The 26793-nt window shown below is 43.5% G+C and overlaps 3 protein-coding genes across 5 annotated transcripts; 2 read left to right on the top strand and 1 right to left on the bottom strand.

Moving 5' to 3' along the window:
- Positions 1 to 307: 307 nt before the first annotated feature.
- PSMB9 (proteasome 20S subunit beta 9) lies at positions 308 to 4253 on the bottom strand. 3 transcript variants are annotated; one of them, XM_007483653.2, is made up of 6 exons: positions 4122 to 4253; positions 2262 to 2329; positions 1786 to 1917; positions 1283 to 1412; positions 687 to 828; positions 308 to 493 (listed from the first exon to the last, which is right to left on the bottom strand). In XM_007483653.2, exons 1-6 carry the CDS (start codon positions 4194 to 4196, stop codon positions 366 to 368), a joined length of 675 nt encoding a protein of 224 aa, XP_007483715.1. In that variant the 5' UTR covers positions 4197 to 4253; the 3' UTR covers positions 308 to 365. The 3 variants fall into 3 exon arrangements, with proteins under 3 accessions (XP_007483715.1, XP_056673970.1, XP_056673968.1); XM_056817992.1 differs by having other exon boundaries at positions 2262 to 2342; positions 4122 to 4200; XM_056817990.1 differs by lacking the exon at positions 4122 to 4253 and adding an exon at positions 3675 to 3782.
- Positions 4254 to 4480: 227 nt separating this feature from the next.
- On the top strand, positions 4481 to 13690 carry TAP1 (transporter 1, ATP binding cassette subfamily B member). Its single transcript, XM_007483652.3, has 11 exons — positions 4481 to 5389; positions 5880 to 5994; positions 6160 to 6290; positions 7412 to 7617; positions 8991 to 9188; positions 9561 to 9689; positions 9830 to 10018; positions 10540 to 10713; positions 10928 to 11090; positions 12325 to 12461; positions 12834 to 13690. The coding sequence occupies exons 1-11, from the start codon at positions 4834 to 4836 to the stop codon at positions 13047 to 13049; spliced, it is 2214 nt and encodes a 737-aa protein (XP_007483714.2). The 5' UTR covers positions 4481 to 4833; the 3' UTR covers positions 13050 to 13690.
- A 4408-nt stretch (positions 13691 to 18098) lies between these two features.
- PSMB8 (proteasome 20S subunit beta 8) lies at positions 18099 to 21771 on the top strand. Its single transcript, XM_001377190.5, has 6 exons — positions 18099 to 18824; positions 19315 to 19462; positions 19628 to 19739; positions 20388 to 20517; positions 20975 to 21179; positions 21443 to 21771. The coding sequence occupies exons 1-6, from the start codon at positions 18588 to 18590 to the stop codon at positions 21529 to 21531; spliced, it is 921 nt and encodes a 306-aa protein (XP_001377227.5). The 5' UTR covers positions 18099 to 18587; the 3' UTR covers positions 21532 to 21771.
- The last annotated feature ends 5022 nt before the right edge of the window (positions 21772 to 26793 follow it).

The following is a 26793-nucleotide window of genomic DNA, read 5'->3' as shown; positions in this document are numbered from 1 at the left end:
TCATTGTAGGGGTGCCGCCTTCTTCATCTCCTGAGTACTAACAGATTCATAGTCTGTTATACTGGAATGAATCTTGGAGATTCTATTGGCCTTAGAGATCATATAAGCTAATTCCTACAGGTGGTAGATGAAGAAACTGAGTCAGAGAAGGGAAATAGCTTGCCCAAGGTCATTCAGCAAAATTATGGAAGAAAAGGGATTAGGGCTGTGTTGTCTTGAGTCTCAGCCCAGGTATTTTGTCTCTATTCCACATTTACTTCTTATTTTCTTATATTCTCTGAGCTGTTCTCAATGACTTACACCAAGCTCTTAATACAAGAAGTTTATTACAAAACAAAGAGAATAGAGTAATATGTGAGAATGTCTCACTCATCGTAGAACTGGGGTAGCTCCTTTCCCGTGATGACTTCCTGTTTGGTGCCAGCAGCTGTGATAGTGACCAGATAGATGACCCCTCCACTGGAGCCATCCCTGCCCATGGCCAGAGTAATAGCTATTGAGAGATTAGAAAGGAGAGAGGAAAAGGGAGGTTTGTCCTGGTTAAGAGCCCCTTGTCTATCTCTCTAGGATATTCTTAGAGCCCAGGGAATCCATCCCTTTGGGAGACTTATTCACTTTTTTTTCCATTACTTCCTCTCCAAAGATCAATAAGTCTTCCTCCCCTCTCTTCCAAAATGGATAGTTACCATCAATAGTGAATTGTCGGCACTCTTCAGGGGACATTCCAGGTTTATAGGCTGCATCCACATAGCCATAAATGTAGGTACTCCCAGAGCCTCCTATGGCAAAAGGCTGCCGAGTCAGCATCCCCTCTAAGGTCCCATACACCTGAGAAAAAGTAATCAAAATATAAGCGGATGGTAATAATAATAATAGTTAATGCTACTAGAGCACTTACTTTGAGACAGATACTGTGCTAATCATTTTACAATTATTATCTTATTTAATTCTCACAACAATTTTGAGAAATAGGCACTATTATTATCCCCATTTAATATATGACAAAACTGAGGCAAAAAGCAGTTAAGTGACTTGCCCATGGTCACATAGCAAATAAATGTCTGAGGCCAAATTTGAATTCAGGTTTTCCTGACTCCAGTTCTCTTGTTCCCCCTATTGGACAGAGCCTCAGTCTTCTAGACCTTAGATTTCCCTCTCTTAAGCCTTACATTGAAACCACACATTAACCTGTAGCAACAGTAGCTCTAGCCTTCATTGATAAGATGATCTGTTATCCAAATGGCCAATTAGAGGGGTAGTGATCTTTCGGGGAGTGTCTCACCTGGCCTCCTAGGTATCGATCCCAGCCAGCCACCATCAGATGGGCTGAAAGCTCTTCCCGGTATTTATAAGAGATATTCCTCACCACATTTGCAGCAGACAGAACAAGGGGTGGTTCTTCTAGCTCCATCCTAGAGAGATTGATAACCACTGTTTCCTGAAGTACTCTCTCTAATCCTCTTAAACCAAACCTCAAAACCTATACCTGTAATGCTCCAAAGAGCAATTTCACTACACTTCTGATTTTTCACCATCCCTCTTTGTTTTCTTCTTCCCCCTCTCTACCCCAACACCAACCACAAATTCCTTCGATGGGTGCTAGAGACCTTCTCATAAGTCCTTCCTACCAGGTCCCTGCTCACCCTCCCTCCACAGTCTCCCTACTTTGAATGTTAAGTACCATTATTAGGGTAGGGAAATGTCAAGAAGAGGGAAGTAGACAACTGCAGTGGTTTGGATGGGTAGAAGGAAATAAAAGATCCCAAGACCATTCCTGACTCCTACCCATGAAGCTCCAGCTGGTAGGTGGCCATGTCAGCAATAGCCTGAGCATCAGCAGCTGAGCCAGACAGCGCACAATAGATTTGTTGGTTCAGAGGAGCCAGCTTGTTAAACACTCGGTTCACTACAGCGGTTCTGAGGAGTGAAGAAAGGAGATGGGAAAGGATGAAAAGGATGAAAGAAGGCTCATTCTTTCATCCTCCTTTCCAGTTCCTGATTATCCTGGAAATCTTAGCAAAGATATCCTCCACCCTAATATCTCTAGTCCACTTAAGCATATCCTAATCAAGAGTCCTCATCCTTTTATACTTCCTTCCATAGTCTTCTTCCAACTTTTTATAATACAAGCCCCTGCTTTGTTATTAACGTTCACTCCAATTTGTTCCAAAAGTAACCCCACAAAGTTTCTTATGCCTAGCTAAGGCAACATGCATTTTTAGGGAGAGTGACCTAATTTCTGATCTTCCCTTGGTACTTACCCTGCAGAAACTCGAGAATCTGAACCCACCACGACACCACCATCAAACTCTACTGCCATTATTGTTGTCTGCAGAAACAGACTTTTAGAGTGTTAAACCGGAAAGATACCTTTGCAAACTCTTCCTAACTTTATAGGTAATGGAAAACAGACAGGTTACAAGAAACAGACACACACAAGTTGTTACACACTTGATTAGTGGCAGAGCTGGTAGCACAATCTAAGAATTCTGACTTCTATTATACTATTCTTATTACAACTAATTCCAGGGCCTAGATCCTTTCCCCCAGCCAAGACTTTGATGCCAAGTCTCAGATTTCCCCAAAGTGGCATCTTTCAATACTATAAGGAAAAGAATAATGGGAAAATCCTAGGAACCATTTATTATCTTTTTGGGGAGGAAGGACTATGGTCTGTGGGGATAGCTTTATAGGCCTGGTTGTTTCCATGCTGAAGTTACTTCCACTGTAAAAAAAAGTTCAAAGGTGTGATAGTTTGTATTTAGACATGGTACAATACTCACTAAGGAGGTGATCATGAAATCTGTAAATTTTTCTTGATTCTCTCCAATAAGTTTAGTTGATTTTCATGATTGGTTCAGATTTGATTCAGATTCAGAAAAAAATCTCAGTCTTGCTCCTAACCAGCTGGACAGTCTTGAACTAATCATTTCAACTTTCTGAGCCTCAGTATCCCCAATTCTAAATACAGAATTCCTTTAAAAAATCATTTCTGACCCTACATCTTGCAGTTTCCTAATACCTTTGTTCACATCTCTCTCTGTATCTGAAATGCCTTCTCTCTCTCTCTCTCTCTCTCTCTCTCTCTCTCTCTCTCTCTCTCTCTCTCTCTCTCTCTCTCTCTCTCTCCACTAAAATCTTGCCCAAATTTCCTGATCCAACTTAATGAATATAATTTCCTCCAAGAATTTTTCACTTGACCACATCATTCCCTCCTCAGAACTATAATTTTGATGTAGATGTTGTAAGTTACAGGTACAGGATTGTAAACTCCACAAAGGCAGTGACCATGTTTACTAACTTTATTAGTTCACCTAGTGCACTTACAGGCCCTGATTAATGCCCGCTGTATTCAAACTATCCTGAGTACTTGGGGGTTGAGGCAGCCCTATATTCTTTGGTCATTAATTGCCACAGAACTATGTCTACCTCTGTCCTTGAGTAGTGGCACTGAATACAGGTCAATTACTTGCTGCCATACAACTTCCTCCTCCCCATCTTCCCTAGGCAATTACCTTATGGGCAAAGTCCCCGAGTGGGCATAGGTGGTGTGATTAGCATGGTCATATCTGAACGAAAGAGGAGGAGAGCAACTGTCTTTTTAGGTCGAAGCACCAACAGACCAGGAACACTCCCCCATTTACCCCTTTAGCAATCCCCTTTCCCAGGAGTACCTCTGCAAGCAGATGATTTAATTGATCATTCTTTTAAAATTCCTTTTTTCACTCCAGGGTCTCACTTCCTCAGCTCCCATGGTCCAAGTGACCACAGGGCTCCTTCCTGGAGTCTTCTCTCTTTCCCGAAGTCCCCCAATCCACCCACACCAATTTCCCCCAGAGAAGTGAAAGCGAAAGGGCTTGGGAGTCGCTTCTCTCTTTGACCCTGCAGAGGAGTCTGGACGCCGCTCTTCGGCCTCCTCTGGCAGCCTTGAGAGGTCATTACCACTCCAGACCCCTAGACTGTTTCTCTCAGAATGGAGCTTTTTCTCCTATCACGGGCTGAGTGGGGAAGGGGTCTTGAAGAAGTGCTTCCACGTGCATTCTCCAGCTTGGTCCGTGACACTGGACTTCCAAAACTGTTCCCTCTTTCCCTCCCTCTTTGCTGTTCCTCGAGCCTCTTACCCCGGTATAGACTTCTCCTGCTGCAGGAAGGTTCCCAACAAAAGAGCACTCCCGCATCCTGCCAGCGCAGTGCATTGCTTCTCTGCTCTCGCCGCACAGCTTTCTGATCTGGGATAACCCGTCAGCTCCGCCCCTTCTTACTTCGCTTCCCTGAAGGGGGCGCGTCTCTAGCACACGACTGTAGTCAGTCCGACTTCTAACCTGGTCTGGGTTGATCTACTCGGTAACTGGTGACGCAACAACTCTTCCGAGAGGCAGTGAAGAACAGAGGTTCTTCTGAGTGGACAACTTAGGAACTTCGGGACTTGAGGTTGCGGCTGAAGGGGTGGACTTGGGGGAGGGAAAGGCGGCTTCCATCCCCGGTTTATTTTAAATCTCCGAACTTGGTCTGGCATGGCCAGGGAGGAGGGCATTGGAGGAGGGGGAGGGAGAAGGGCGGGGAGCAGATCCGAGGAACCGCGGCCGCTTTCGATTTCTTGTTCCTGGAAACGGCTTCATTTCTCGCTACTGGGCCGCCTGGAGCGGTTCGCTTCCTGAGCTTCCCAGAGACTGGCCGCGGCCCGCCCCTTCCTCTACTCCTGAGCCCTGTCCTGGAGCATCTCAGAAGTCTGCTCCGAACACAGAAACCAGCATCGCCCGGACCTAGACCACTGGCCAAAGAGTGGAAATCATCAGAGGAAGCTGGCTCAGGACCCCGGACAGCGATCCGCACATGGCTGGCTTGGGGTCTCCCGGGTTATTCCAATACCCCTTGTTGCAGGCACTGCTGCTGCTGCTGCTCATGGACTGGGCACTTCACCTCATGCTGCCTCAGATTCTGCTTATGCTCTTGCCCACTGGGCCGTCCTTGCTCCGGGTCTGGGGGGCCGGTCTGGGTCGCTGGGGGTTGTTATGGTTGGGGTTGCGTTGGACCACCAGCTGGGAAGGGGCCAACTCTAACCGCTGGAGGTCTGAGCTGGGGCTCCTAGCAGCGGCTCTGGGGCTGGCGCTGCCTGGGCTCGCCTCGTTCAAGGCTTTAGGAGGAAGGGAGGTTCCCAAGGGTGGAGGCGAGACCCGGCTGCTGCACTGGGGGAGCCGGCTAGATGCTTTCACTCTCAGTTACGCAGCAGCGCTGCCGGCAGTGATCCTATGGCACAAATTTGGAAACCTTTGGGTGCCAGGGAGTCCGCTGGGCTCGGGGTCCATCACGCACCGGCTGCTGGGCTTCCTGGGTCCAGAACTGCGGCGCTTCCCAGTAGTGATGTTTTTCCTCCTGTTGTCTTGCCTAGGTGAGAAGAGGTAGGATGCATGGGCCTGGGCAAATTTGGGGGGAATGTAAGATTATGAGAAGTGAGTCGGGGAACATGAGGAAAGTTCAGAGGCAGAACTGAAAACCCAGAACCTCTGACTCCAATTACACCAAAACTGCGTAGAAATAAGGAGACCTGTGTCCTAATGTTTTGTGTAAGCTTTGTGATTTTGGGAAATTCACCTTACCTCTCTAAGGACTCAGTCTCAAATGGGGGATTGGTCTGTGTAATCTCATAGGGACCTTACACAGGAGGTTTAATACACTAAGATAAGTGGAAGTAGTGAGAGTTTGGGGATGAAATTATGTGATAAAAGGTGACTCTTCAGGGGAGAGGAATTGTCATTCTAACTGTCTTAGGGAAGATGGGGGATATAGTCCTGTTGGAAATCCTCAGCTTTGATATATAAAACCTCTAATAAGCATCTATTAGTTGACTGATTGACTCTCTCTCCCTCCCTGACATCCAGGAGAGATGGCTATCCCATTCTTCACTGGTCACCTCACAGACTGGATCCTGCAGGATGAAGCAGTTGCTACCTTCACAAGCAACATTGCCTTCATGTCGATATTCACCATAGCCAGGTTTGGGAACTGGGCTTAGGAATTTGGAGAATAGGAAACTAGGGAACAGAGGAAGTTGGAAGTTGGGGCTGCACTTTGGACAGGTTGATACTCCAGAAGATATCTTCCCTCCCAAATATCGAGCCTCATAATAATCCTCTTTCTTGCCTCTCCATTTCTCCCCAGTGCTTTGTTAGAGTTCTTGGGTGATGGGATTTATAATCACACAATGGGCCAAGCACACAGCAACCTGCAGGGACAAGTGTTCCGGGCTGTCCTGAGACAAGAGACAGACTTTTTTCAACAGAATCAAACAGGTGAGCCCTTGTACTCTCTCACAAAGACTTTCCTATATTCCTTTCTACCTATTTCCCATACAACAAAAAGAAACAATTTTTCATTAAGTGTCAACTTCATTCAGAGGGTTGGGCTGGGATACTGAGGGAGATAAAAAATTGAGGTAAGACTTAGTCCCTACCGTTCACTGCTATAGTAGTTCAAGGAGCTCTAAAATAAGGAGGCTATATCAGTTATTCCCAAATTAAGGGTTCTCTGAGGAAAGAACTTAAAACTTTTCTACTAAGGAGTCTACATATGAATGCTAGTTCAGATTCTGTAGGGGAGGAGGGAAACTTCTAATTTCTAATGTGTGTGTAAATCCTTAATTATTAACCTATAAATAAATGTGCATTTGCACTTATATATTGCTGTGGCAATCAATGTCAATTAATTTCTATTCTCAAGAGGAAGGTGGTGCTTGAAGGTACAAAATTCTAGAAGCAAGAATATTCATATGAATATCCTAAGAAAGATTACAAAACAGACACTGAAATAAATCATGTCAATTATCACTTAAAGAGTCCTATAGCATTTAAGAATTAGGATACTACCACTAGTAGCTATCATACAAAAGAGTTAATGATGAATATGAAAGGAAATCATGAGAAAGAAAAATACTACCTGCAATTGGAAGGATAAGGGGAAATTAGGATGGGACTTGTTGGGGGAATGTGGCATTTGAGTTGAGCTAGAAAAAATGTATAGAAATTTATAGGCAAAGGTGGGAAAAGAAAACATTTCAGATGCAAGGAACAAGGGTATATCAGCATGAGAGCCCATTTTATGAGGACCAGGAACACAGATGGTATAGAGGAGATTAGTATGACATGAATACAATCAGCATCATTAGATTCCCAAGAAGAACTTTGCAACCATGGTCTCCCTTCACCCCACTTCACACATCCATCTCCAGTCTTCTTGGAGTCCCATAAACCCTTTAGAGGCACTTAGACAGTGACTGAACTAATGATCTCCTACTCTCATTCCAAAATTTTCCCAGATATTTTCAGCCTAGACCCATGTTTCCATCCCTCACTTCCCCAGTTACTCCAGACCTTCAACTCTTACCATTCTCTGAACTACCTTTCCTCCTTTTCAGGTGCTATCACCTCTCGGGTGACAGAGGATACAGCCATGTTGAGTGAGTCCCTGAGAGATAGGCTAAGCTTGCTGCTGTGGTACTTTTTTCGAGGACTATGTCTGCTGGGATTTATGCTCTGGGGGTCCTTGACCCTCACTCTGGTCACATTGATTGCTCTGCCAGTGCTCTTCTTCCTGCCCAAGAAGCTGGGAAAGTGGCAACAGGTATATATGGCCCAAGGAACTTCTTCAGCATTTCTCTCCAATTTTTATTCCTCTTTCACAAGCTTCAGTCTGTTCTTTAACCTTTATTCCTTTTTGACCCCTTTTTGCCCTATATTGAAAAAGACTAGAGGGTATCTAGTTTTTACCCTGTGGCCCTGATGGTTCTCCTGTCTGAACCCTTTCAATTATAGCTTTTGTCTCTAGGTCATTTTCTAACCATTTTTCTTCACCATGTCCCCCATTTTACCACATTCATTTTTAGGATACTGTTTCCCTTTGTCTCCATCCTTCAGTATTCTCTGTGTACCCAAATTCTAGAATCCTTACTTTCCTGTACTTTCTAAGGGTATTGGTTTCACATTTTCTCTGCACCCTTGTATTCTTTGACTGTAGTTCTGGTGTCTCGAAATCCTTTTATTTGAGAATAATAGCAGATACCACATCAATCATGATAATGATAATAATAACAGTATTTGCTAACATTTATTTAGTACTTTTGTGTTTGAAAAACACTTTAACATGTTATCTTATTTGATCTTCACAATGTTCCTGAGAGGTAGGGGCTATTGTTATCTTTAATTTACAGATGAGGAAACTGAGGCTGGGAGAGGTTAAGTGATTTGCCTAGGGCCTTATAGCTAATGCCTAAGGGGTGATTTAAATTCAGGCCTCCCAAATTCAGTTCTCTAGCTACTATACCAACTAGCATATCCTATGCTGTTCTTTTTTAATCCCTTACCTTCCATTTTGGAATCAATACTATGTTTTGGTTCCAAGACAGAAGAGTGGTAAGGGCTAGGCAATGGGGGTTAAGTGACTTGCCCAGGGTCACCTAGCTGGGAAGTATCTGAGGTCAGATTTGAACCTAGGACCTCCCATCTCTAGGCCTGGCTCTCAATCCACTAAGCTAGCCAGTTGCCCCCCCCCCACAAACTATTATTTTTAATTACACATCCACATAGTTCTTTCCCAGTTACAAAACTCCTTCCTCATACTCATCCATGAGGTAGCTAGTGCAAATGTTATTTCTATCTTTCAGATAAGGAAACTGAAGGCCAGAGAACATAAGTAACATGTCAGATTACATTACCAGCCAGCTTACACTGAAATCTAGTTGCCCTAACTCCCCAACAAATGCCCTTTTCACTCTCTTCCTAACAGTGCTTCCCTTATTCAGCTGGAACTCGAGTAAATGTCCCTGACACTGGCCCCTTTTGTGGTCTGGAGAAAAAGACCACATCCACGAAAAGTCAGATCCACAGGACCGTCTTCTCTGTTTTTTTTCCCCCCCACAACATCATTTTCTGTTCAATCATATGAGAATGCATGAATAAAATGCTCTCTGTCCAATACTGTTACTTTTGTCCTCACAGGCCCTGGCAGAACAAGTACAATCATCCCTGGCAGAGTCAAGTCAGGTGGCCGTGGAGGTACTCTCTGCTATGCCCACAGTGAGAAGCTTTGCCAATGAAGAAGGAGAGGAACGGAGATTTTCCCATCAGCTCCAGAAGACCCAGAAACTTAACCAGAAGGAGGCACTGGCCTATACTTTTAATATGTGGGCCACTAATGTGAGTACCTGGAAAAAGAGGATTCACTTCCAGGGTCTTGTTGACCCTGGTCACCATACAGGGACTCCTAGACCAAATTTTCCATTTTAAGACCCTGCGGAAAAACTCCTATTCTTATGGTTTACCTCCTAGATTTCTCTCTTATTTGAAGTTCTAGATGGTTGCCTTCACCAAGATGGGGTTCAGAGCATTACTCCTGGGAGATAACCTGGGATGAGAATTCAGGGCTCTAGGTATTTTATGATATCTAATGATGATTTTATGATATCCTTTGATTATACTAGAGGCTTCTTCAATGATATTTTTCATAAATATGACATAGGTATGCTTACAGTCATGGTACTCCCAACTTGTACTCTGTTCTATACCTAGCTTTTAGGACTGCTGCTGAAGGTGGGAATTCTCTACATGGGGGGAAAGATGGTAACCCATGGAAATGTGAGCAGAGGGGACCTTGTCACCTTTGTCCTCTATCAGATCCAGTTTACCACTGCTGTTGAGGTGAGACTTCTATTGACCAATGCTCCCTATTCCTACTCCCCCTTTACTTTCAACACCCTCTTTCCAGCTCTCCTATTAGATATCCTAGACAATACATGGCGTCCTCTTACCCTGCTCATAACTCATCTCTCTTCCTTCAGGTATTGCTCTCCACAATTCCCAATGTACAGAAGGCTGTGGGATCCTCAGAGAAGATCTTTGAGTACTTAGACCGGATACCCCAATGCCCTTCCAGTGGTCCCCTGGCACCCTCTACCCTGAATGGCTGTGTAGAGTTCCAAGATGTTTTCTTTGCTTATCCCAGCCGACCAGATGTCTTGGTCCTACAGGTATGACCTTTTACCTCTCACAATTCACTTCTTCCAACTCCCAGTCTGTCAGAGGGCCTTTGAGATACTACCCTTCCTGACTTCATCCTTATTCTCTTCTGAGCAGGATGAGAAGCTTTTTTTTCACATAGCACTTTAATCCCCAACTCACAAATGAGCTTGGTTGTCTTGAGGGAGCTATGAAGAAAGATCTCTCATACTCTGGAGTGCTTATAACCAGAGGCCCCTCAAATCTGGTAGTGCTGACTCCTTAGTCACCTTTTCCTATTTTTCCTTTGAACAATCTTCTGTTCTCCTTTTCCTTTATCCTTCCCCTTCATGCAAGAAATGCATTGGCTCTGTCTCATTATTTCATGGAAAAGATATCTTGGTATGTGTGTAGGGTCAAGGAGTGGTGGTGGTGGTGATAGTGGGGAGTGTGTGTGTGTGTGTGTGTGTGTGTGTGTGTGTGTGTGTGTGAGTTCACATGGAAGGGCTCTCTTTGCCCCTCTCCTGATGCTTTTCCTTTCTGGCTCCTTTAGGGAATCACATTCACTTTGCATCCTGGGCAAGTGCTAGCCCTAGTAGGGCCCAATGGAGCTGGAAAGAGCTCAGTGGCTGCTTTGCTGCAGAATCTGTATCAGCCTACAAGGGGTCAGCTGCTGCTGGATGGGGAGCCACTGACCCAGTATCAACACAGATACCTGCACTCACAGGTGAGGGTCAGAAGATCACCTGGATCAGAATGTCCTTGATAGAATGGGTCAAGAAAGGAATGAGGAGAAAGAAGGGCAGGCAAAGTTCCAGGAACATCCTTGTTGGTGGGTGTGATAGGATGGGAGATTTATCATTAGGAATGGAAATACCTAATCCCTGACATGAGCTTCCCCTCTTCTGCTCTCACCTTTCCCTGCTCCTGGCTCATCCCAGGTAGTTGCAGTGTCACAAGAACCTCAGCTGTTTGGAAGGAGTATATGTGAAAACATAGCGTATGGATTGGACCAGAAGCCAGAGCTGATGGAAATCATGGAGGCTGCCCAGAAGGCTGGAGCTCACAGTTTCATTTCTCAGTTGCCCCAGGGTTACTACACAGGTACTGTGAATATTCACTCAATAAAGTAGATATAGATCTTCACAATCAATACCTGGTCAGATCCATTTCATCTTTAACTCAGTCCTCTACTAGAGACGTACAAGAAATGAATAATAATTAAAAAAATTAATCAATTCTAGAGGAAGGAAACAAGGAAAAGGGAATAATCAATTGTTAAGTGCCTTCTATGTGCCAGATACTATGCTAAGTGTTTTACAAATATTATCTTATTTGATCCTCATAACAATCCTGGGATGTAGGTTCTATTATCACCTCCATTGCTGTTGAGGAAACTAAGGCAAATGTGACCTGGTTCTTAAAGCTAGTAATTTGTCTAAGGCCTGATTTGAACTCACATCTTCTTGATTCCAGACCCAGTCTCTATCCACTATGCTACCTAGTTGTCTCTATAGTATGTAAGTTCAAATCCAGTATCAGACAGTTACTAGTTGCTTGAGACTGGGTTTGAGGCTCTGGGTGCCTCAATTTCCTCATCTGTAAAATGGGAATAATAACATTACCTACCTCTCAGGGTTGCTGTGGAATCAAATGAAATAATGATTGTAAAGTGTTTAGCACAATGCCTGGCACATATTAAGTGCTACGTAAATGTTAATTCTTATCATGAAGTGCTAACTATGTGCCAAGCACTGTGCTAAGTGCGGAGGATACAAATACAAAGATGAGAAAGTCCCAATCTGAGGATCCTCTCCTTGAGAGTTTACATTTTAATGAAGGAAGGCAAGACATAGGTGAGTGGTGGTCAAGGAAGAGAAATTTAGTCTAGAGAATTATAGAGATGTTGAATAATTCATAGGACACTCAGATAATCTTCCCTTTTCAAAAGCAATGGTATGCTTGATGGGATTACTTACTATGTTCAAAGCAAGAGGTAGAATGGGAAGACAAGCATATCATACAGTGGAAGGACTAGTGACAAGATATCCATATGGATGACTGGATACAGATGGACTATTGTCTTGGGATGACTAGATATAGTGGGCTAAATGAGTTTGTTCCCATTGATTCAAGAATCTAATTAGTTCAGATTCTACAAAGATGGGGAGATTAAGACCTTTGGAATCTCATTACTTGATTTCCATTAACCCTATCAGAATATCTACCATCCAAGGACTCTATTGAAGACCATCCACTTGCTTTAGTCCAAGGGAGAAAGCATGTTTTTGTGTGGCTATAATGGTCCTGCTCTCAATGCATCTGATCCTCTCTACAGATATAGGAGAATCTGGGAGCCAGCTGTCAGGTGGTCAGAGGCAGGCAGTGGCCCTGGCTCGGGCTCTCATTCGGAACCCCCGGGTCCTCATCTTAGATGATGCCACTAGTGCCCTGGATACAGACAACCAGTTATGGGTAAGATAGCAATAGCAACTACTTCAACTCTCCTAAAATTCCAAATCCTTAAATCTGAAGGCAACACTAATTCCTTCCTGGTACACCCAGAGCCAATTCCTGAATCTAAATCCTTTCCCTCTTTTTCTTCCTTGTCTTCCTCTTCACCATTAGCACCATCAAAGAACATTGACTAAACACCTATGTGTGGGGATGTGCTGGGTTTATTCTTTTCTCTCTAGAGCTCATAGAACACTTAAAGCAAGTTCTGTGGAATGGGAGTAGCATTAAAGATCACTCAGGATAAGATGGTAAATGTCCAGTGGCATTCATGCTATGACTTGTGCATGAGGCTTTCTGAATTACTGACAGTATTTGTGTCTTTTCCTACAGGTGGAGCAGCTCCTATATGAAGACCCCAGGAGGAACTCTCAGGCAGTGCTCCTTATCACCCAGCGTCTCAGCTCTGTAGAAAAGGCTGATCACATACTCTTCCTGGAGGAGGGGGTCATTCAGGAGAGTGGGACCCATAGGCATCTCATGGAGAAGAGGGGCCGATATTGGACCATGGTGGAGACCACAGGTGGAAATTCAGCTCCTCAAGAATAAGAGACATAATCCAATCCCCATTGAGGGGGAAGCCACCAATATCTCATTTCCTGAAAATGGAGGAACAGAGGAAGAACTTCAGTCTTCTTTTTGCCATATTATGTAATTTATTAGTTCCAATAGTTTCCCAAAACAAAATTACATTTTTACTAATTATATTATCTGTTATCAACATTAATTCCTTTGGGTTAAGGTTTTTTTCCTCTGATTCCTCTTTTAAATTGCAAAAACTAGTGGAAGGGAAGTCAAAGAAGCCTTTAATAAGAACAACTTAGTGGGAGTTTATTCATCCTTTCAACAAGCATTTATTAAGCACCTATTATGTACCATCTTCTTTCTAGGCACTAGAGATATGAAGATGAAGCTAAATAGTCCTTATCTCCAAGGAGATTATATTTTATCATCAGCTAGTTCTAGAGTTTGTAAAGGATAGATAATATTATATGTAACTCACATTTTATACAGCCAACTCTGAATTGAAGAGGCACTGAAAGTGAGAGAAAAATGTACCAAAGAGGTTGCTTGAGTGTTTCATATACAGTTGCGCTACAGACATTGGGGGATCAAGTCTCTCTTTAGCTAGTGCAAAAGTATTCTAGAAATGTTTGGTGTTATAATAAATTGGGCATTTTTTAAAAAAAGTGTCATCCCTCTGTCATTCCAGTGGCAATAGCTCATTGTCTCCGTAGCTTTTCTTCTATATACTATGTCAACTAAACATTAGGATCCCCCAAACCCAACTTTCCTTGTCCTCTTATTCATGATCTCCTAAAAGAGTCTGCTTAGAGCTATGTAGTTGGAATGGAAAGATCCATAAATTTCAATTTTTTGTTACTTCCTAGGTCTGTAACTTTGAACAAATCACTTGGACTCTTTGACTCCCCCTTCTTCTCTTTCATCTTCAGTCTCTATAACTATTGATGTCTTTGCTGCTATCAAGAAATAAATTCAGATCTCCTCCATTCATTAACATTCTGCCATCTCCTCAAGCTCTCCAATATTTCTCTTCCCTTTAATGTCCAAATCCCTCCCCCAAACCCTCAAACCTCTGTACTCAACAACTCCACTTTCTCTAATCATTTATTTCTTAATTTCATGTAATCTGGTTCCTGACCTCCATCATTCAGTTGAAGCTATTCTAAAAGGTTCATCTTTTGATTATTAATACTAATGGATTTTTCTCAGTTCTCATTTTTCTCTACTCTGGATGCTTTTTTCTTCTTTCTCTACACTCAATGATCTCATCATCCCCCATGGTGTTCAATTACTTCTCTTCATACAGTTCTTTAATTTATATAGGCCTCCATTTCATGAACTGCAACACATACATCTCATGAGTTGTAATCTCCCATCTTTAATTGTCTGGACTTCTCCATTTGAATCTCCAGGCATCTAAAAACATAAATGTCCAGAAATTGTCTTCCTTCCTAAATTTACTCTTCTCTCAAATTTCTCTACACCTGTTGATGGCTCCACCATATTTGTAGTCACTTATATTTGTCACCAACCTCATAGTCATCCTTGATGCTTCAGTCTCTTTCACCCATTCCAGTCAATTGTCAACTGTTTCTATAACCACAACATTTCTTACATTCCTCTCCTCAGTCCTTTTAGCTCTTATCATAAGCTATTGCCCTAGTTCCAATCTTTTTTCCCCTTTTTTCCCAGTTGACTGTAATGGCCTTGTAATGAGTCTCTGCCTCCATGGTCTTGTTTCCACGAGCCATCTTCCCCACAACTGCCTAAATATCCTTAAGGCACAGCTTTGAGTATTCCTTTCCCCACTCCCAACCTGGACTTTAAAACATGTACAGTGGCTTTCTAATGTCCCTAGAATAAAACATGAAGTCCTTCACTTGACATTTAAAGTCCTTCACAAATGGATGCCAACCCCACTTTTAGAAAGACATTTCATTTTATTCCCCTCCACAGACTCCACATTCCAGGAAAATGTGCTTAATTGCTATTGCTTAAACCTGATACAGAATTTTACATATGCAGGACTTTGCATAGGCTATTCTCCCTTATTTGGAGATTGTTCCTTCTCATTTGTGCTACCTTAAAGTTTCAGTTCAGGAATTACTTTGTCTGGAAAGACTTTCCCAACCCTTCTTGTTCCTTATCTACCTGTCCAAATCATCTTTTATTTACTTATCTGTTTACATGTTGCATCCCCTAGGAGACTGTAAGCCTCTGGAGAAAAGGGAATGCTTTCAGTTTTGTTCATGTGTCCCTAGGAGAGTATCTTGCATGTATATTTGAACTTCTCTCTCAAGCCTCTCAGAGACTTTGTGTGGGAGGTGTTTTCATATGAAAGGGGAAAGAATATGGTTATATGGGAGAGAAAAAAGGCCTTGTTTCCCAAGAGTAGATTATCTCTGCCTTTTTCTCATTCACTCATCTACTTAGAAAATAATTACAATTATTGAAAACTAAAACTTGAACCCTGAGGCTGATTAGTAATTAGGCAAACAACCATTGCCCAACTAGGCCTAACCTTCAGAAATTAAAATTTAGAAGGATATAGAATGCTTAACATAAGCAAGGCAGAGGCCTTTGCCAGAGAGGATCAATGTCTTGGCACAGGAAAATAAGTCCAGAGAAAGGTAGAACTCTTAGCTGGTCAAAAGAACCCAGAATTTTGGTTAGCTTAGCATCTAGAAATGAGAATCACTTTTTGGGAAGAGGAAAGATTTCTTAGTGCTATGAGGGAATAAGATCAATACTCTACCAGTTCTTAATTTAAGATCCATGAAGTCCATTTTTAAACTATTTGGATATTTTATTTTAAATTGGATTCCTTGGTAATCTGATGTATTTTATTTCATGCATTTTAAACCATTATTTTGAAAAGAAGTTCATAAGACTTTAACGGAGTTTCAAAGAGGCCTATGACACAAAAAAGTTAAAGGAACAAAACAATAGAACCCAAGAGGAAGTATCTTGCTGGTTCTAGGCAAAGGTTTTCTACTATTTTTAAGAGGACTAGACAAGACCTATAAACTTTAAATTAAAAGAAAGTGGAGGCACTGGTTTTTTCCTTTGAGGAAGAGAATTTCATCTGAGTCAGAGAGTGGAGGTGATAAATAGCATCCATCTGAGCAGGATTTGGGAGAGTGTATGATACCATGGGCATCCCTCCATACAGACCTGATGGGAATAGCATGGCATTGTGTCCAGTCCTGTAGTGCCCTCCATTATGCTTTTCCATGCATGTGCTCTGATTGCACATGTTCCTTACATGTGCCCCCATCCATCCATATTCCCTTCATGTCTAAAGAGTGATGTGTGAATTTGTAGCTTAGTGAACCCTAGATTTATTTCAGAAATATTTTGTTGCTATGTTTCTTAATGTGACATGCCATTAAAAACATTTCTTTTCGGGGGCAGTTGGGTGGTTCAGTGGATTGAGAGCCAGGCCTAGAGATGGAAGGTCCTAGGTTCAAATGTGGCCTCAGACACTTCCCAGCTGTGTGACCCTGGGTAAGTCACTTAGCTCCCATTGCCTAGCCCTTACCACTCTTCTGCCTTGGAACCAATACATAGTATTGATTCTAAGACAGAAAGTAAGGGGTTTAATAAAATAAAAAGCCATTTCTTTTCAAATTATTACTCCCTTTGGCTGACCATTAAAGTTAAACACATCTATGGGGCCCATGAGCTATGGTTTTGGGAAATGTAGACCTTGAGAGTACTTTGAAATTAGGGAATATTTTTATAAGTAAATTATATAATTTATAATATGCATTACAAATTATATAATTTATGTATATAATAATAAATTAAAAAATAAGTAAAATTATGGGAAAACGAAACCCTTGAGATGGAGTAGGTGGTGAGAGTACCAGGAGGCACTAAATATGATGCCTAAAGTTTATATGCTGATTGAATTGCTAGGTAAAGGGCACTGTTTTTGGTTTTAGAGAAGCTTGGTTCAAATTTCCTTTCTCTATGCCTCAGTTTCTTCCTCTGTAAAATGAGTTTCATTGGATGGTCATCACTGAGGCTCCTTCCCATGTCAAAATGTTATTATTCTCAGCTGTAAAATGACAAGTTTTGGGTGCAGTGAGTAAACTACTGCATCCAAATTAGAAGACCTTAATGAAAACCCAGTTCTGTCACTTACTACCAGTGTGACTTTGAGTGGGTCATTTAACCTTTCTGCGTCTCAGTTTCCTCAACTGTAAAATGAAGGGTTTGGACTAGTTGGCCACTAATATCCCTAGTTATGTGACCCCAAAAGAATCAAATAGGAAAATATAAGTAAAGCTCCTTGCCAACTTCAAATGACTAAAGGCAGACTGCTGCTGCTTCTTTAATCAGCAACGGTGCTTGTAAATTGGGCATCTCTATGCAAGGGCAACCCATTATTGTCCGATCTCAGCCTGCTATCTTACTGTCACCCTACCAGCTCCTTAACCATCCAGCTTCTCATCCCTTCTTCATCCCCCTTTTTCTGCCCGCCCTCTCCCTTTCCGACCAAGGAAGCGGCACCAGATTACTCAGATTACCCAGAGCTGGGGAGGGCAGCTGCCCCTGCTGCTCTATGAACAGACTTTCCTACGTTGGAAACGAAATGGGGATGGAGTGGGGCGGAGCAAAGGGAGCGTACACCTGACAGAACCAGGCTTCACCGCATCCTCCGCTGAAGCCCTCCCCCCACCTCACCCCTCTTTCCCCCCTCACTGGACCCTCTTTCCAAAGAAGCGGCCTTTCTACCCTTTCCCAGGGCGCATTGTTGCCTCTCGGGTAGCTTTCGGTACTCTGGTTGGCGGATGCAAGAACGCCGGATAATCTAATGCAAATCAAAAAGGGTTATGTTGTGACGTGTCTAGTTGTTAGGCAGATCAGGCTTTCACAGGTTGGCGTTCGGGGTTGGGTTTAGGAAGTTGCCCAGAGAGAAGCGAGGTGGAGTTAACTGTGGGGAGTGTCGGGGAGGAGGAGGGAGAAGCCTGCCCTGGGGTGGCAGCAAGTTAAGAAGACCAATGGGAGGGAAAGTTGTCTCCTCCTCCCCCCCCCCCCCCATGCCATTCCCATCCCCCGCCCATTATGTCATTTTAGCTTCCCCCAGTGAACCCGGCTTTTCCAGAGTAGCTGGGGTGGCGGTAGGAAGGAGGGAGAGGGGATGTGTGTGTATCTGGACGTATCTCTCTCCTCACCCCACAGCACTGCCTCCTTCTTGAGTCTTCTCCAGTATGAGCAGAGGATGATGCCTTCACTGTTCATCCCTATCTCTGTTATTAGCACAGGACAGTTACTTCTGAGCAGAGCCCTTCTGCGGACTCCAGCTTTTCTGATCTAGTCCAAGGTCCCCGCCCATCTTTTTCAGAAGTCCCTCCATAGAAAGCTGCTCTCCCCGAACCCCCCTCCCCCCTCCAGCCCTCACGTATGGTCTCCATATCCCTCTACTCTCCTGCTTCTGACGGCCCATCTTTTTCATTTATGCCCCATCTCTTTTCTAAGACGCGTCAATGAAAGAATACGACCCTTTAATAGTCTACCCTGGTTTCCCCAGGACTTGAGGTTAGGGCTTAGGGGATGGGGAAGGAGGGTTTTAGCTCGGGCTCCCGCCCCCTCTGTACCAGGCTTTCGCTTTCACTTCCCGTGGACCGGGAGGGCCAGTCCGTGAACAGAGTGGGAAGAGGGAACATCATGGCGCTACTCCAAGTGTGCGGGGCTCCCTGGGGGCGGCAGGGGACTGGACATCGCCAAGATCCCGGGCACTACAGCTTCTCCCTTCGGACCCCGGAACTGGCCGTTCCTCGAGGGATGCAGGTCAGGAATGGAGTGGAACGGGACCAATTAATTAGAAGCTGGGGAGAGTAGAGGGACGGAGGTAGGTGAGGTTAGGAAAGCACCCTTTCGGCCAGAAAGCACCACAGATGCCAGCGGCCACGTGGGAGATGCATTGCTGAACTGTGAGATTTAATTAGAGGTGGGATGGGGAGAAGAAGAGGTGGGATCTTTCTTCTTCAGAGTGAATTCTTGTCAATTCTCTCTCCTTCCTATTTCTCCCCAGGCTGCCAGGGACAGGTGTTCTTGTGGAAGGTGAAGGACTTGTCTAATTCCTTGTTCTCTTAGGCCAGTTTTCAACGTGTTACTTATATTGTTTTGTCCTTTTTAATTCTTTTTTTTTAGTGCCCTACTTTTTTTCCCTCACATCCTCCAAGTCTTTTTTAGCCTGGTCCACTCATGATGCAGATCTCACTGCCCCCTCTTTCCTGTTTCTTTATCTCTCCTCTTCGACCCTGAACCCCTACCCTAGCCTCCTGAATTCCTTCGTTCTCTGGAGGCAGACCCAGCCCAGCAAGTCAGGATTGAGATGGCCCATGGTACCACCACGCTAGCCTTCAAATTCCAGCATGGTGTGATTGTGGCAGTGGATTCCCGGGCCTCAGCAGGGAGTTATATTGGTGAGCTCATGTGTTGGGGGCTGGACTTTGGTCATCTTCCATCAGGGAGGAGCTTCCAACCTAGAACTCAAGTTGGGAGTGGGGAAAGGGAAGTTTGGAATTGAGAAAGGATGTGGGTCAGTCTCTTTGCTTTCCACTTAAACCAGTGCTCCATTGCTCTCCCAGCCACTCTGCATGTGAACAAAGTAATTGAGATTAATCCTTATCTTCTGGGCACCATGTCAGGCTGTGCAGCTGACTGTCAATACTGGGAGCGTCTCTTAGCCAAAGAGTGTCGGTAAGTCTGCTCCCAAACCTAATATTGAAGACCCTCACCCCAAAGCTTCTTGATTCTTTTCTTTCACTCCTGCCAAGACAGAATTCCTCAGTACTTCATAAGTCTTCTTCATCCTATACTCATCTCCAACCTACCAATGCTACTGCTTCATAAACCTTCATAAACCTTCTTTCCTATTCCCATAGCCTGTCCCACAGATTAGTCAAAATGTGTCAGAGAGAAAATACAAACTATATGGACTTTAAAAAAGCATAAAGCATATTGTATATAATCTTTAATCCTTTCTGAGCATTGATGGACTCATAAGCTTTTTGAAAAGTTTAAAAGGTTTGGGGGCCTCAGGGACCTTTTGAGGGTCCTCCCTCATGCCCACCTGTCTGGGGTATTGAAGCTTTAGATGTTTTAAAACTCAAACTCCAAATTTCTCCTGATATTCAGTCTCCCCAAAGGTTTTTTCTACCAATGTCTCTCCTCATCTTTTGGAGCTCTCCCTTGGCTAAAGTAGAATACTTTGATCTATTTTCTCTCTCTCTTCCCATCTTTCTTCTTCTAGCCCTAGCATTTAGCACAGTGCCTGGTACTTGGTGGGCACTTAAAAATGCTTATTGACTTTCCTGAAATCCCCTTCCCCAACCTCTGCCTCCTCAGGTTGTACCGCCTTCGGAATGGGGAACGCATTTCTGTATCTGCTGCTTCCAAGCTGCTGTCCAATATGATGTGTCAATACCGAGGCATGGGGCTGTCCATGGGCAGTATGATCTGTGGTTGGGACAAAAAGGTGTGTTGCTTTCACTCCACTGCAAAAGTGCTCTGCCTGAGCATCATTCTCCCAATGACCCTTTCAGAATTCTTCTTCCCTACCACTCTTCCCCACAAACAGATGCTGTTTATGTAGTATTTTATGTTTCAGAAGGCCCCTTTCTCACAAAAATCTGGTGCAAGCATCATTATCCCATTTTACAGATGAGGAAACAGGCTCAGAGAGTTTAAGTGACTGGTCCTCAGACATGGCTGGCAAATTAGCATCTGGAATTTAAACCCAGATTTTCTGATACCAGCTCCAATATTCTGTCATCTTGTTCTACAACTCCTTCCAATGCTCCATATTCTGTTCAAAGTTCTACAAGAATTTCCCAAGTTCTATGGTCATTGCCTCTGTTTTATGCTAATTTTCTGGTTTGTCCTGAATTCGTTGTTGTCTCCCTGCTAATACTCACTTTCCCACTCCCCCTCAGGGCCCTGGATTGTATTATGTGGATGAAAATGGGACAAGACTGTCAGGGACTATGTTTTCTACAGGCAGTGGAAATAGTTATGCCTATGGTGTTATGGACAGTGGCTACCGACCTGACCTTAGCCCTGAGGAAGCTTATGACCTTGGCCGTCGGGCCATCGTCCATGCCACCCACCGGGACAGCTACTCTGGAGGGTTTGTCAATAGTAAGGCAACATATCTCCAACCCCTTTCTCTTTCCCCCTAGGGTTGGGCATCAGGAGGCAAAGAGGAAGTAGGAGATAGTTTTACCCAAACAGGAGGGACTGGGGATATCTAGGTACTAAATATTCAGAATAGAATCCTAAATAGAAAAATGGGCTCTAATTCTCAGAGTAGAAGGGTTCAGAGATAGGAGGCATGGAAACTCTTCCAAAGGGGTTTGGACCAGTGAAAAATCGTTCTCCATTTTTCTTCCATTTTCCCATAGTGTACCACATGAAGGAAGATGGCTGGGTGAAGGTGGAGAGTTCAGATGTCTCTAACCTTTTCCATAAGTACTTGGAGACTCGAGGGTGAGCTTGGAGCCTACAATATTGAGCATATTGGGAAGACTCAGGAAACTGAGCCAGCTGAGCCTCCTGAATTAGAGAAAAGGGTTCCCGAGAAGAAGGAAATGCAGCTGCTTGGCCCCAGCAGGGACAAAACAAGTTTGAGGAACAATTCAATTTTCCATTGATTTCCTAATTTTGTAGTGTTTTCTGTGCTTATTGTAATGTAACTGTAATGAGTAAAATAAAATAAAAGCTCAGAAAAGGACTCTGTTATTGCCGAGTAGAGATATGGCTGTTAGGAGGATTGAAGGATTGGGAAAGAATGCAAGCAGAAATGGGGAGGTGTTGGGATTCCTCTTAAGGATACACTGGAGTTCTAATCCTCACCCTCAATCTTCTCAGACATATGCTCACTGTCCTTATCAGGGCCTTTTATCTTCTTTTTTATCTCCAGTCTTAGAGGAAGTGGAACTTTCTCTGTCACCTTCAGTTAAGAACTCAGTCTTTGAGCTCTTCTTAAGAGTCTAGTAGTTTCTCCTTGCAAAGAGTCCTCTGTGAGACCTCTCTTTAATTAAGTGTATTCCCCGTTGATGAATTATGACACATATGAAAGAAAAGAAAGGAGCCTGTTTAGACAGAAGAGGATAAGAAAAAGGGACCTTTTGAACCAAGTGATAGGGTTGTAGCAGTTAGCAAAGATTGGAAAGAAATGAAAATATGGGATTTTCTTCAGGAACAGAAGGTTTAAGGGACAGGAAAATCTCTCCAAGATGCAGGAAAAGGGGAACCGATATCTTGGAATTTAGGTGACTTCAGAGAGTGAACCTGTAACTTGGTCTTGAAGGTTTTCTCTGGATTCCACCAAAGTCAGACAACTTCTAAAAGACTTGAAGAGGGTCTATTCTAGTAATAAAAACAAGTTGGAATTAGGAAAGAGTGTGGTAGGGGGCCATAGCTTTGGAGTCGAAATATGCAAGATTTTCACTCCTGCTACAGGCCTATAGGGTGAGATCCCCTCTCCTCCCTGTACCTCCTCATTTCTTTTTTGAATCCTTATCTTCTGCCTTAGAATCAATTCTAAGACAGAAGAGGGTCAAGGGCAAGGCAATCCATTCTTAGTGATTTGGCTAGGATCACACAGCTAGGCAGTATCTGAGGCTAAATTTGAATCCAGGTCCTCCCAACAACTACAGGTCTGGTTTTCTATTTACTGTGCCACCTAACTGCTTCCCTCCTCATTTCTTAAAGAGGACCTGAATTAAATGGTCCTTAGGGCCTTTTTCTTTCACCTTCAAGAGTGATACTAACCTTGATTAATGTCTATCTTTACTATATCTGTGAAGTGGTGCACTTGTAATCTGTTCATTATTATTTGCGCTAAAGGATTTGTCTCCTGGGTCTCTCCTCTCCCCCTCCCACTAGCATCACCCTGCCTCCCCATCATCCCACCTTAAAGGGTTGCCTAATCTTGGTTGTTTTAATGGCCTATTATGGAGAATGATTACAGGAGTGCAAAGAAAATAAGGGATGGGATGCTAAGGTCCAAGGCGACTCTGCCCCTCCCTCTTCCCTCCCAACCCACCACAACGCTGTGAAGGAAGTGGAAATCACTGGAAGCTTTCAGTTGAAAGTATCTTCTTCCATTAGCCACAAAGCGACTATCTTTGATTTGCACCTAGACAGATCTTTGGGTGTTTGAGATTGCGGAGAGATGCCAGTGTCCTAGGTTCAAGGCTCAGTTATCTCCTGTCGTGGTTTACGGAAATTCCTAAATACAACTCATCAGAATTCACTTTAATTGTGATCCACAGTTCTTTGGAGGGCGGAGGGAAAAAAAGATAGTGTCCAAGAAACTCAAATCGATTGTGTCCGGTACAAAATTTAGGGAACCTTTGGCTTAAATCTCTATTCCAATTGCTGCCTTCCCCTGCCTCCCCACTCCCCTCTCGCTTCCACGGGATAGTTGAGGAAAGAACTCCGTCGGGATATCGGTGGCCCCCTGGAATCACAGCATTGCGGGGACTGGGGGCTGGGGGGGGGGAGGGTGCTGAAAGGAAGGAGTTCCGTCATCAAAAGCGAAAGTGAAAGTAGCAACGTCCCAAGTTTTTTTTTTCTGTCTTTTTACCCCTTTCATTCCTTTATCTATTCAAGTAATATAAATACTAATCAACAAAAGGAAGGACAAAATAACTTGTCCTATGAAAATACTCTTTTCATGCTCTCCATTCTTTGGGTCTTCAAAAAAGGCACCTACCACCAGAGTCAGCACTTTACAGTAGCAGAAAAAAGGGGTCTTTCTAAAAGGGACCCATTATGGTCTCAGTTTTCCGAAAGGAATGAATACGTTTCAGGAAGGCTGAGAATCGCATTTCCCACTAGCCAGGCTGTTCATTCTATCCAGGAGGACAACTTCAGGCTTGGATTCTATTTTGCTTCACCATGATTCAAATCTGATGAGTTTCCTTTTCCAGCTGCTCTTTCCCCCAGACTAGCGGCAGTCCCTTTCACTGCCACATCCCCACCGAGGATATGGGGGTCTCACTGGACAAGCAGACACAGACAGGCAGAGAGGAGGAGGAAAAAGGCGGAGGCCCTGCTCGGAGAGGTAGAGCTTATCTGAGAGGGTGCTATTGCTCTGGCCTGAGGGCTGGGGTGCAGCATGGCATGGGACGGGCAATTGGGCAGGCTAGGAGAGGAGGGGAGGCACATACCTATCCCGGCTCCTTTGACCAAGAAGAGGCGCTGGAACTAGGGCTAAGTCTGGGCTGCGAAGTGAAACTGTGGAATGTGGCCTCATAGGGAAAAATCATCTTAGAAGCCAGGGCCAGAGAAGGAGTTGGAACCTCCCAGGGACAGTTGCCAGCACTTGGCTGTGGGAGAGTGCACCTCATCCTTCCCCTACTCCCTAAGGCCTTCCTGGCCTTACTTCCCAGGGCGTTTCTACAATGGGCACTTAAAAAAACAAAACCTTTTTACTTTCTGTCTTAGAATCAATACTATGTATTCATTCCAAGACTGAAGAGCAGTAAGTGCTAGATAATGGAGGTTAAGTGACTTGCCCAGAGTCACACAGCTAGGAAGTGTCCAAGGTCAAAGTTGAACCCAGGACCTCCCATCTCTAGGCCTGGCTCTCAATCCACTGAGCCACCCAGCTGCCCCCAAGGGCACTTTTTAAGGAAGACCTACCTCCATTTTCTCTGGTGGCCTTCTGCCTCTTCTCAGTCTTTCCCGGTGATCATTACCAAATATTAGAGAATTTATCTTTGCTATTTGGATTCTCCCTATGAGAGTGAGAGGGAAGAACGCACCACAGAAGAAAACAGATTTACTAACTCCAACTAGCAAATGTGGGTCTTAATGGAAAGGCCCTGCAGGGGCTGGAAAGGACTCTCACTGAATGCGCAGACCAAGAGATTCATTTTTTGCCACTGTGCAGGTCACCACTCTCCATGTCACTCCTATTCTAAGACTTTCTTTATTTGCCAAATGAAGGGGTTGGGGAGCAGAATTTAGATTTCCAACTGTAAGGGAATTTAGAGATTACCCAGCTTAACCTCCTCATGAGAAACAGGAGCACAGAGAGGTTAGGCAACTTGGCCACAGTCACACAGTAGCAGTCAAAATAATAAAAAAAAAATCCTTACTTTCTGTCTTAGTAACAAGTCTAAGAAGAGCAAGAACTTGACAAACAGGGTTGACTTGCCTAGGGGCACATAAATAGGAAGTATAAGGTTGGATTTGAACTCAGGTCCTCCTGATTCCAGATCCTATCCCCTATCCACTGTGCTTCTCAGGGCCCCCAAAATCAGTTCCTTTAAGACACAAACCCAGATTTTTCCACATGGTGGATGATTTTTAAGGTGTTTTCCTGCTTGAAAATCATTAAATCAAAAAAACAATGAAGGTCCTAGAGAATAGATCTCAAAGAACATCACTTCCTTCAGAGCAGAAATTCGAGACATGATATCTGATACATGTTAAATGCTGTCATTCAAACATTTTTATCTGATTGCTTTCATTTGTTATAAGGGAAGGTCCAATCTGGTGGCATGAGAGGGGGTAGGAAATATCTAAAGGCAAAAGACATCAATAAAACATATGATGAAAACATTAAAATCCTATGATTGAATCCTTGCTGAAGAGGATGAAATCACAGAAAGGGCAGCTATGGTTGAACTGCTACTGTGTATGGCCCAGATGACACTGATGGTGAGATGAACACGGGACTTAGAATTTCTGTTCTTCAATAATCCCCCCTTTTTCTTTTATAGACCCTGTTATGCAATGCCCTATCCTGAAACCTCTACTTTTCCTTTTATTTTTAAACCCTACCTTTTTGTCTTAGGATCAATACTAAGTATCAGTTCCAAGACAGAAGAGTGGTCATTAGGGTCATTAGTGACATCACACAGAAAGAAAGTGTCTGAGGTCAAATTTGAACCCAGTGCATCTATCTCATCTTCAGATCTGAACCCAGCACCTCCCATCACTAGACTTGGCTCTCAGTCCAATGAGTCACCTATATGCCCCATTTCTAATGAATATAATACTGTTCTGGTTGTTGTAGAGACTTCTGTAGAGACACCTCCAGGGCTCCTTGGGCTCTGGTTGGACTGGGCTTTATAGGTAGAAGAACTGTGGGAAGTCAGGTGCTAAATTTATTAAAGGAGTTTGGGAAGGAGGGGGAATTACTCCTTCCTTTGTGTTTGGCTCCACCCCACAGGTCTCTGAGGGTCTTCCTTGCTTAGTCTGGTCTCCTGGCCTTAGCCAGCTCTGAGTTTCACTACTGACTGGCATATGAGGATACAAATCCTCACAAATGTATGTGAGATAATATCTCAGAGTTGTTTTGATTTGCATTTTCTAATAAATAACGGCTTGACACATTTTTCATATAATTTTATGCAGCTTTGATTTCTTCATCTATAAACTGTTCATACCTTTTGATCATTTATCAGTTGGGGAATACTTATATTCTTTTATATGTGACAAAGTTCTCTATATATTTTACATATATTATCTCTATCCAAAAAACTGTGCATAAAAAATTTCCCTCAACTTAGAGCTTTCCTTTTAATCTTGGCAACATTAGTTTTATTTGTACAAACACTTTTCAATTTAATGTATTCAAAATTATCCACTTTATAATCCACAGTGGTTTTATCTCTTCTTTATTCATAAATTCTTCTCCTATCCATAAATCTGATAGGTAATATGTTCCCTGTTATTCTAATTTGTTTATAATATCTCCTCTTTATGCCTAGATCATGTATCCATTTGCATCTTA

The sequence above is a fragment of the Monodelphis domestica genome, chromosome 2 (assembly GCF_027887165.1).
Source record: "Monodelphis domestica isolate mMonDom1 chromosome 2, mMonDom1.pri, whole genome shotgun sequence".
Classification (NCBI taxonomy): Eukaryota; Metazoa; Chordata; class Mammalia; order Didelphimorphia; family Didelphidae; genus Monodelphis; species Monodelphis domestica.
The sequence above is the reverse complement of the archived record's forward strand: the minus strand, read 5'-3'. Positions and strand labels throughout refer to the sequence as shown.

Coding starts and splice junctions, on each gene's coding strand:
- PSMB8 (XM_001377190.5), top strand. CDS start 18,588: ATGGGGAAGGAGGGTTTTAGCTCGGGCTCCCGCCCCCTCTGTACCAGG. Junction 19,740..20,387: donor CTCTTAGCCAAAGAGTGTCG/GTAAGTCTGCTC, acceptor CTGCCTCCTCAG/GTTGTACCGCCTTCGGAATG. Junction 20,518..20,974: donor TCTGTGGTTGGGACAAAAAG/GTGTGTTGCTTT, acceptor ACTCCCCCTCAG/GGCCCTGGATTGTATTATGT.
- PSMB9 (XM_007483653.2), bottom strand. CDS start 4,196: ATGCACTGCGCTGGCAGGATGCGGGAGTGCTCTTTTGTTGGGAACCTT. Junction 2,330..4,121: donor CAGGAGAAGTCTATACCGGG/GTAAGAGGCTCG, acceptor CTGTTTCTGCAG/ACAACAATAATGGCAGTAGA. Junction 494..686: donor CCGACAATTCACTATTGATG/GTAACTATCCAT, acceptor ATCTCTCAATAG/CTATTACTCTGGCCATGGGC.
- TAP1 (XM_007483652.3), top strand. CDS start 4,834: ATGGCTGGCTTGGGGTCTCCCGGGTTATTCCAATACCCCTTGTTGCAG. Junction 9,690..9,829: donor AGTTTACCACTGCTGTTGAG/GTGAGACTTCTA, acceptor CTCTTCCTTCAG/GTATTGCTCTCCACAATTCC. Junction 10,714..10,927: donor ACAGATACCTGCACTCACAG/GTGAGGGTCAGA, acceptor GGCTCATCCCAG/GTAGTTGCAGTGTCACAAGA.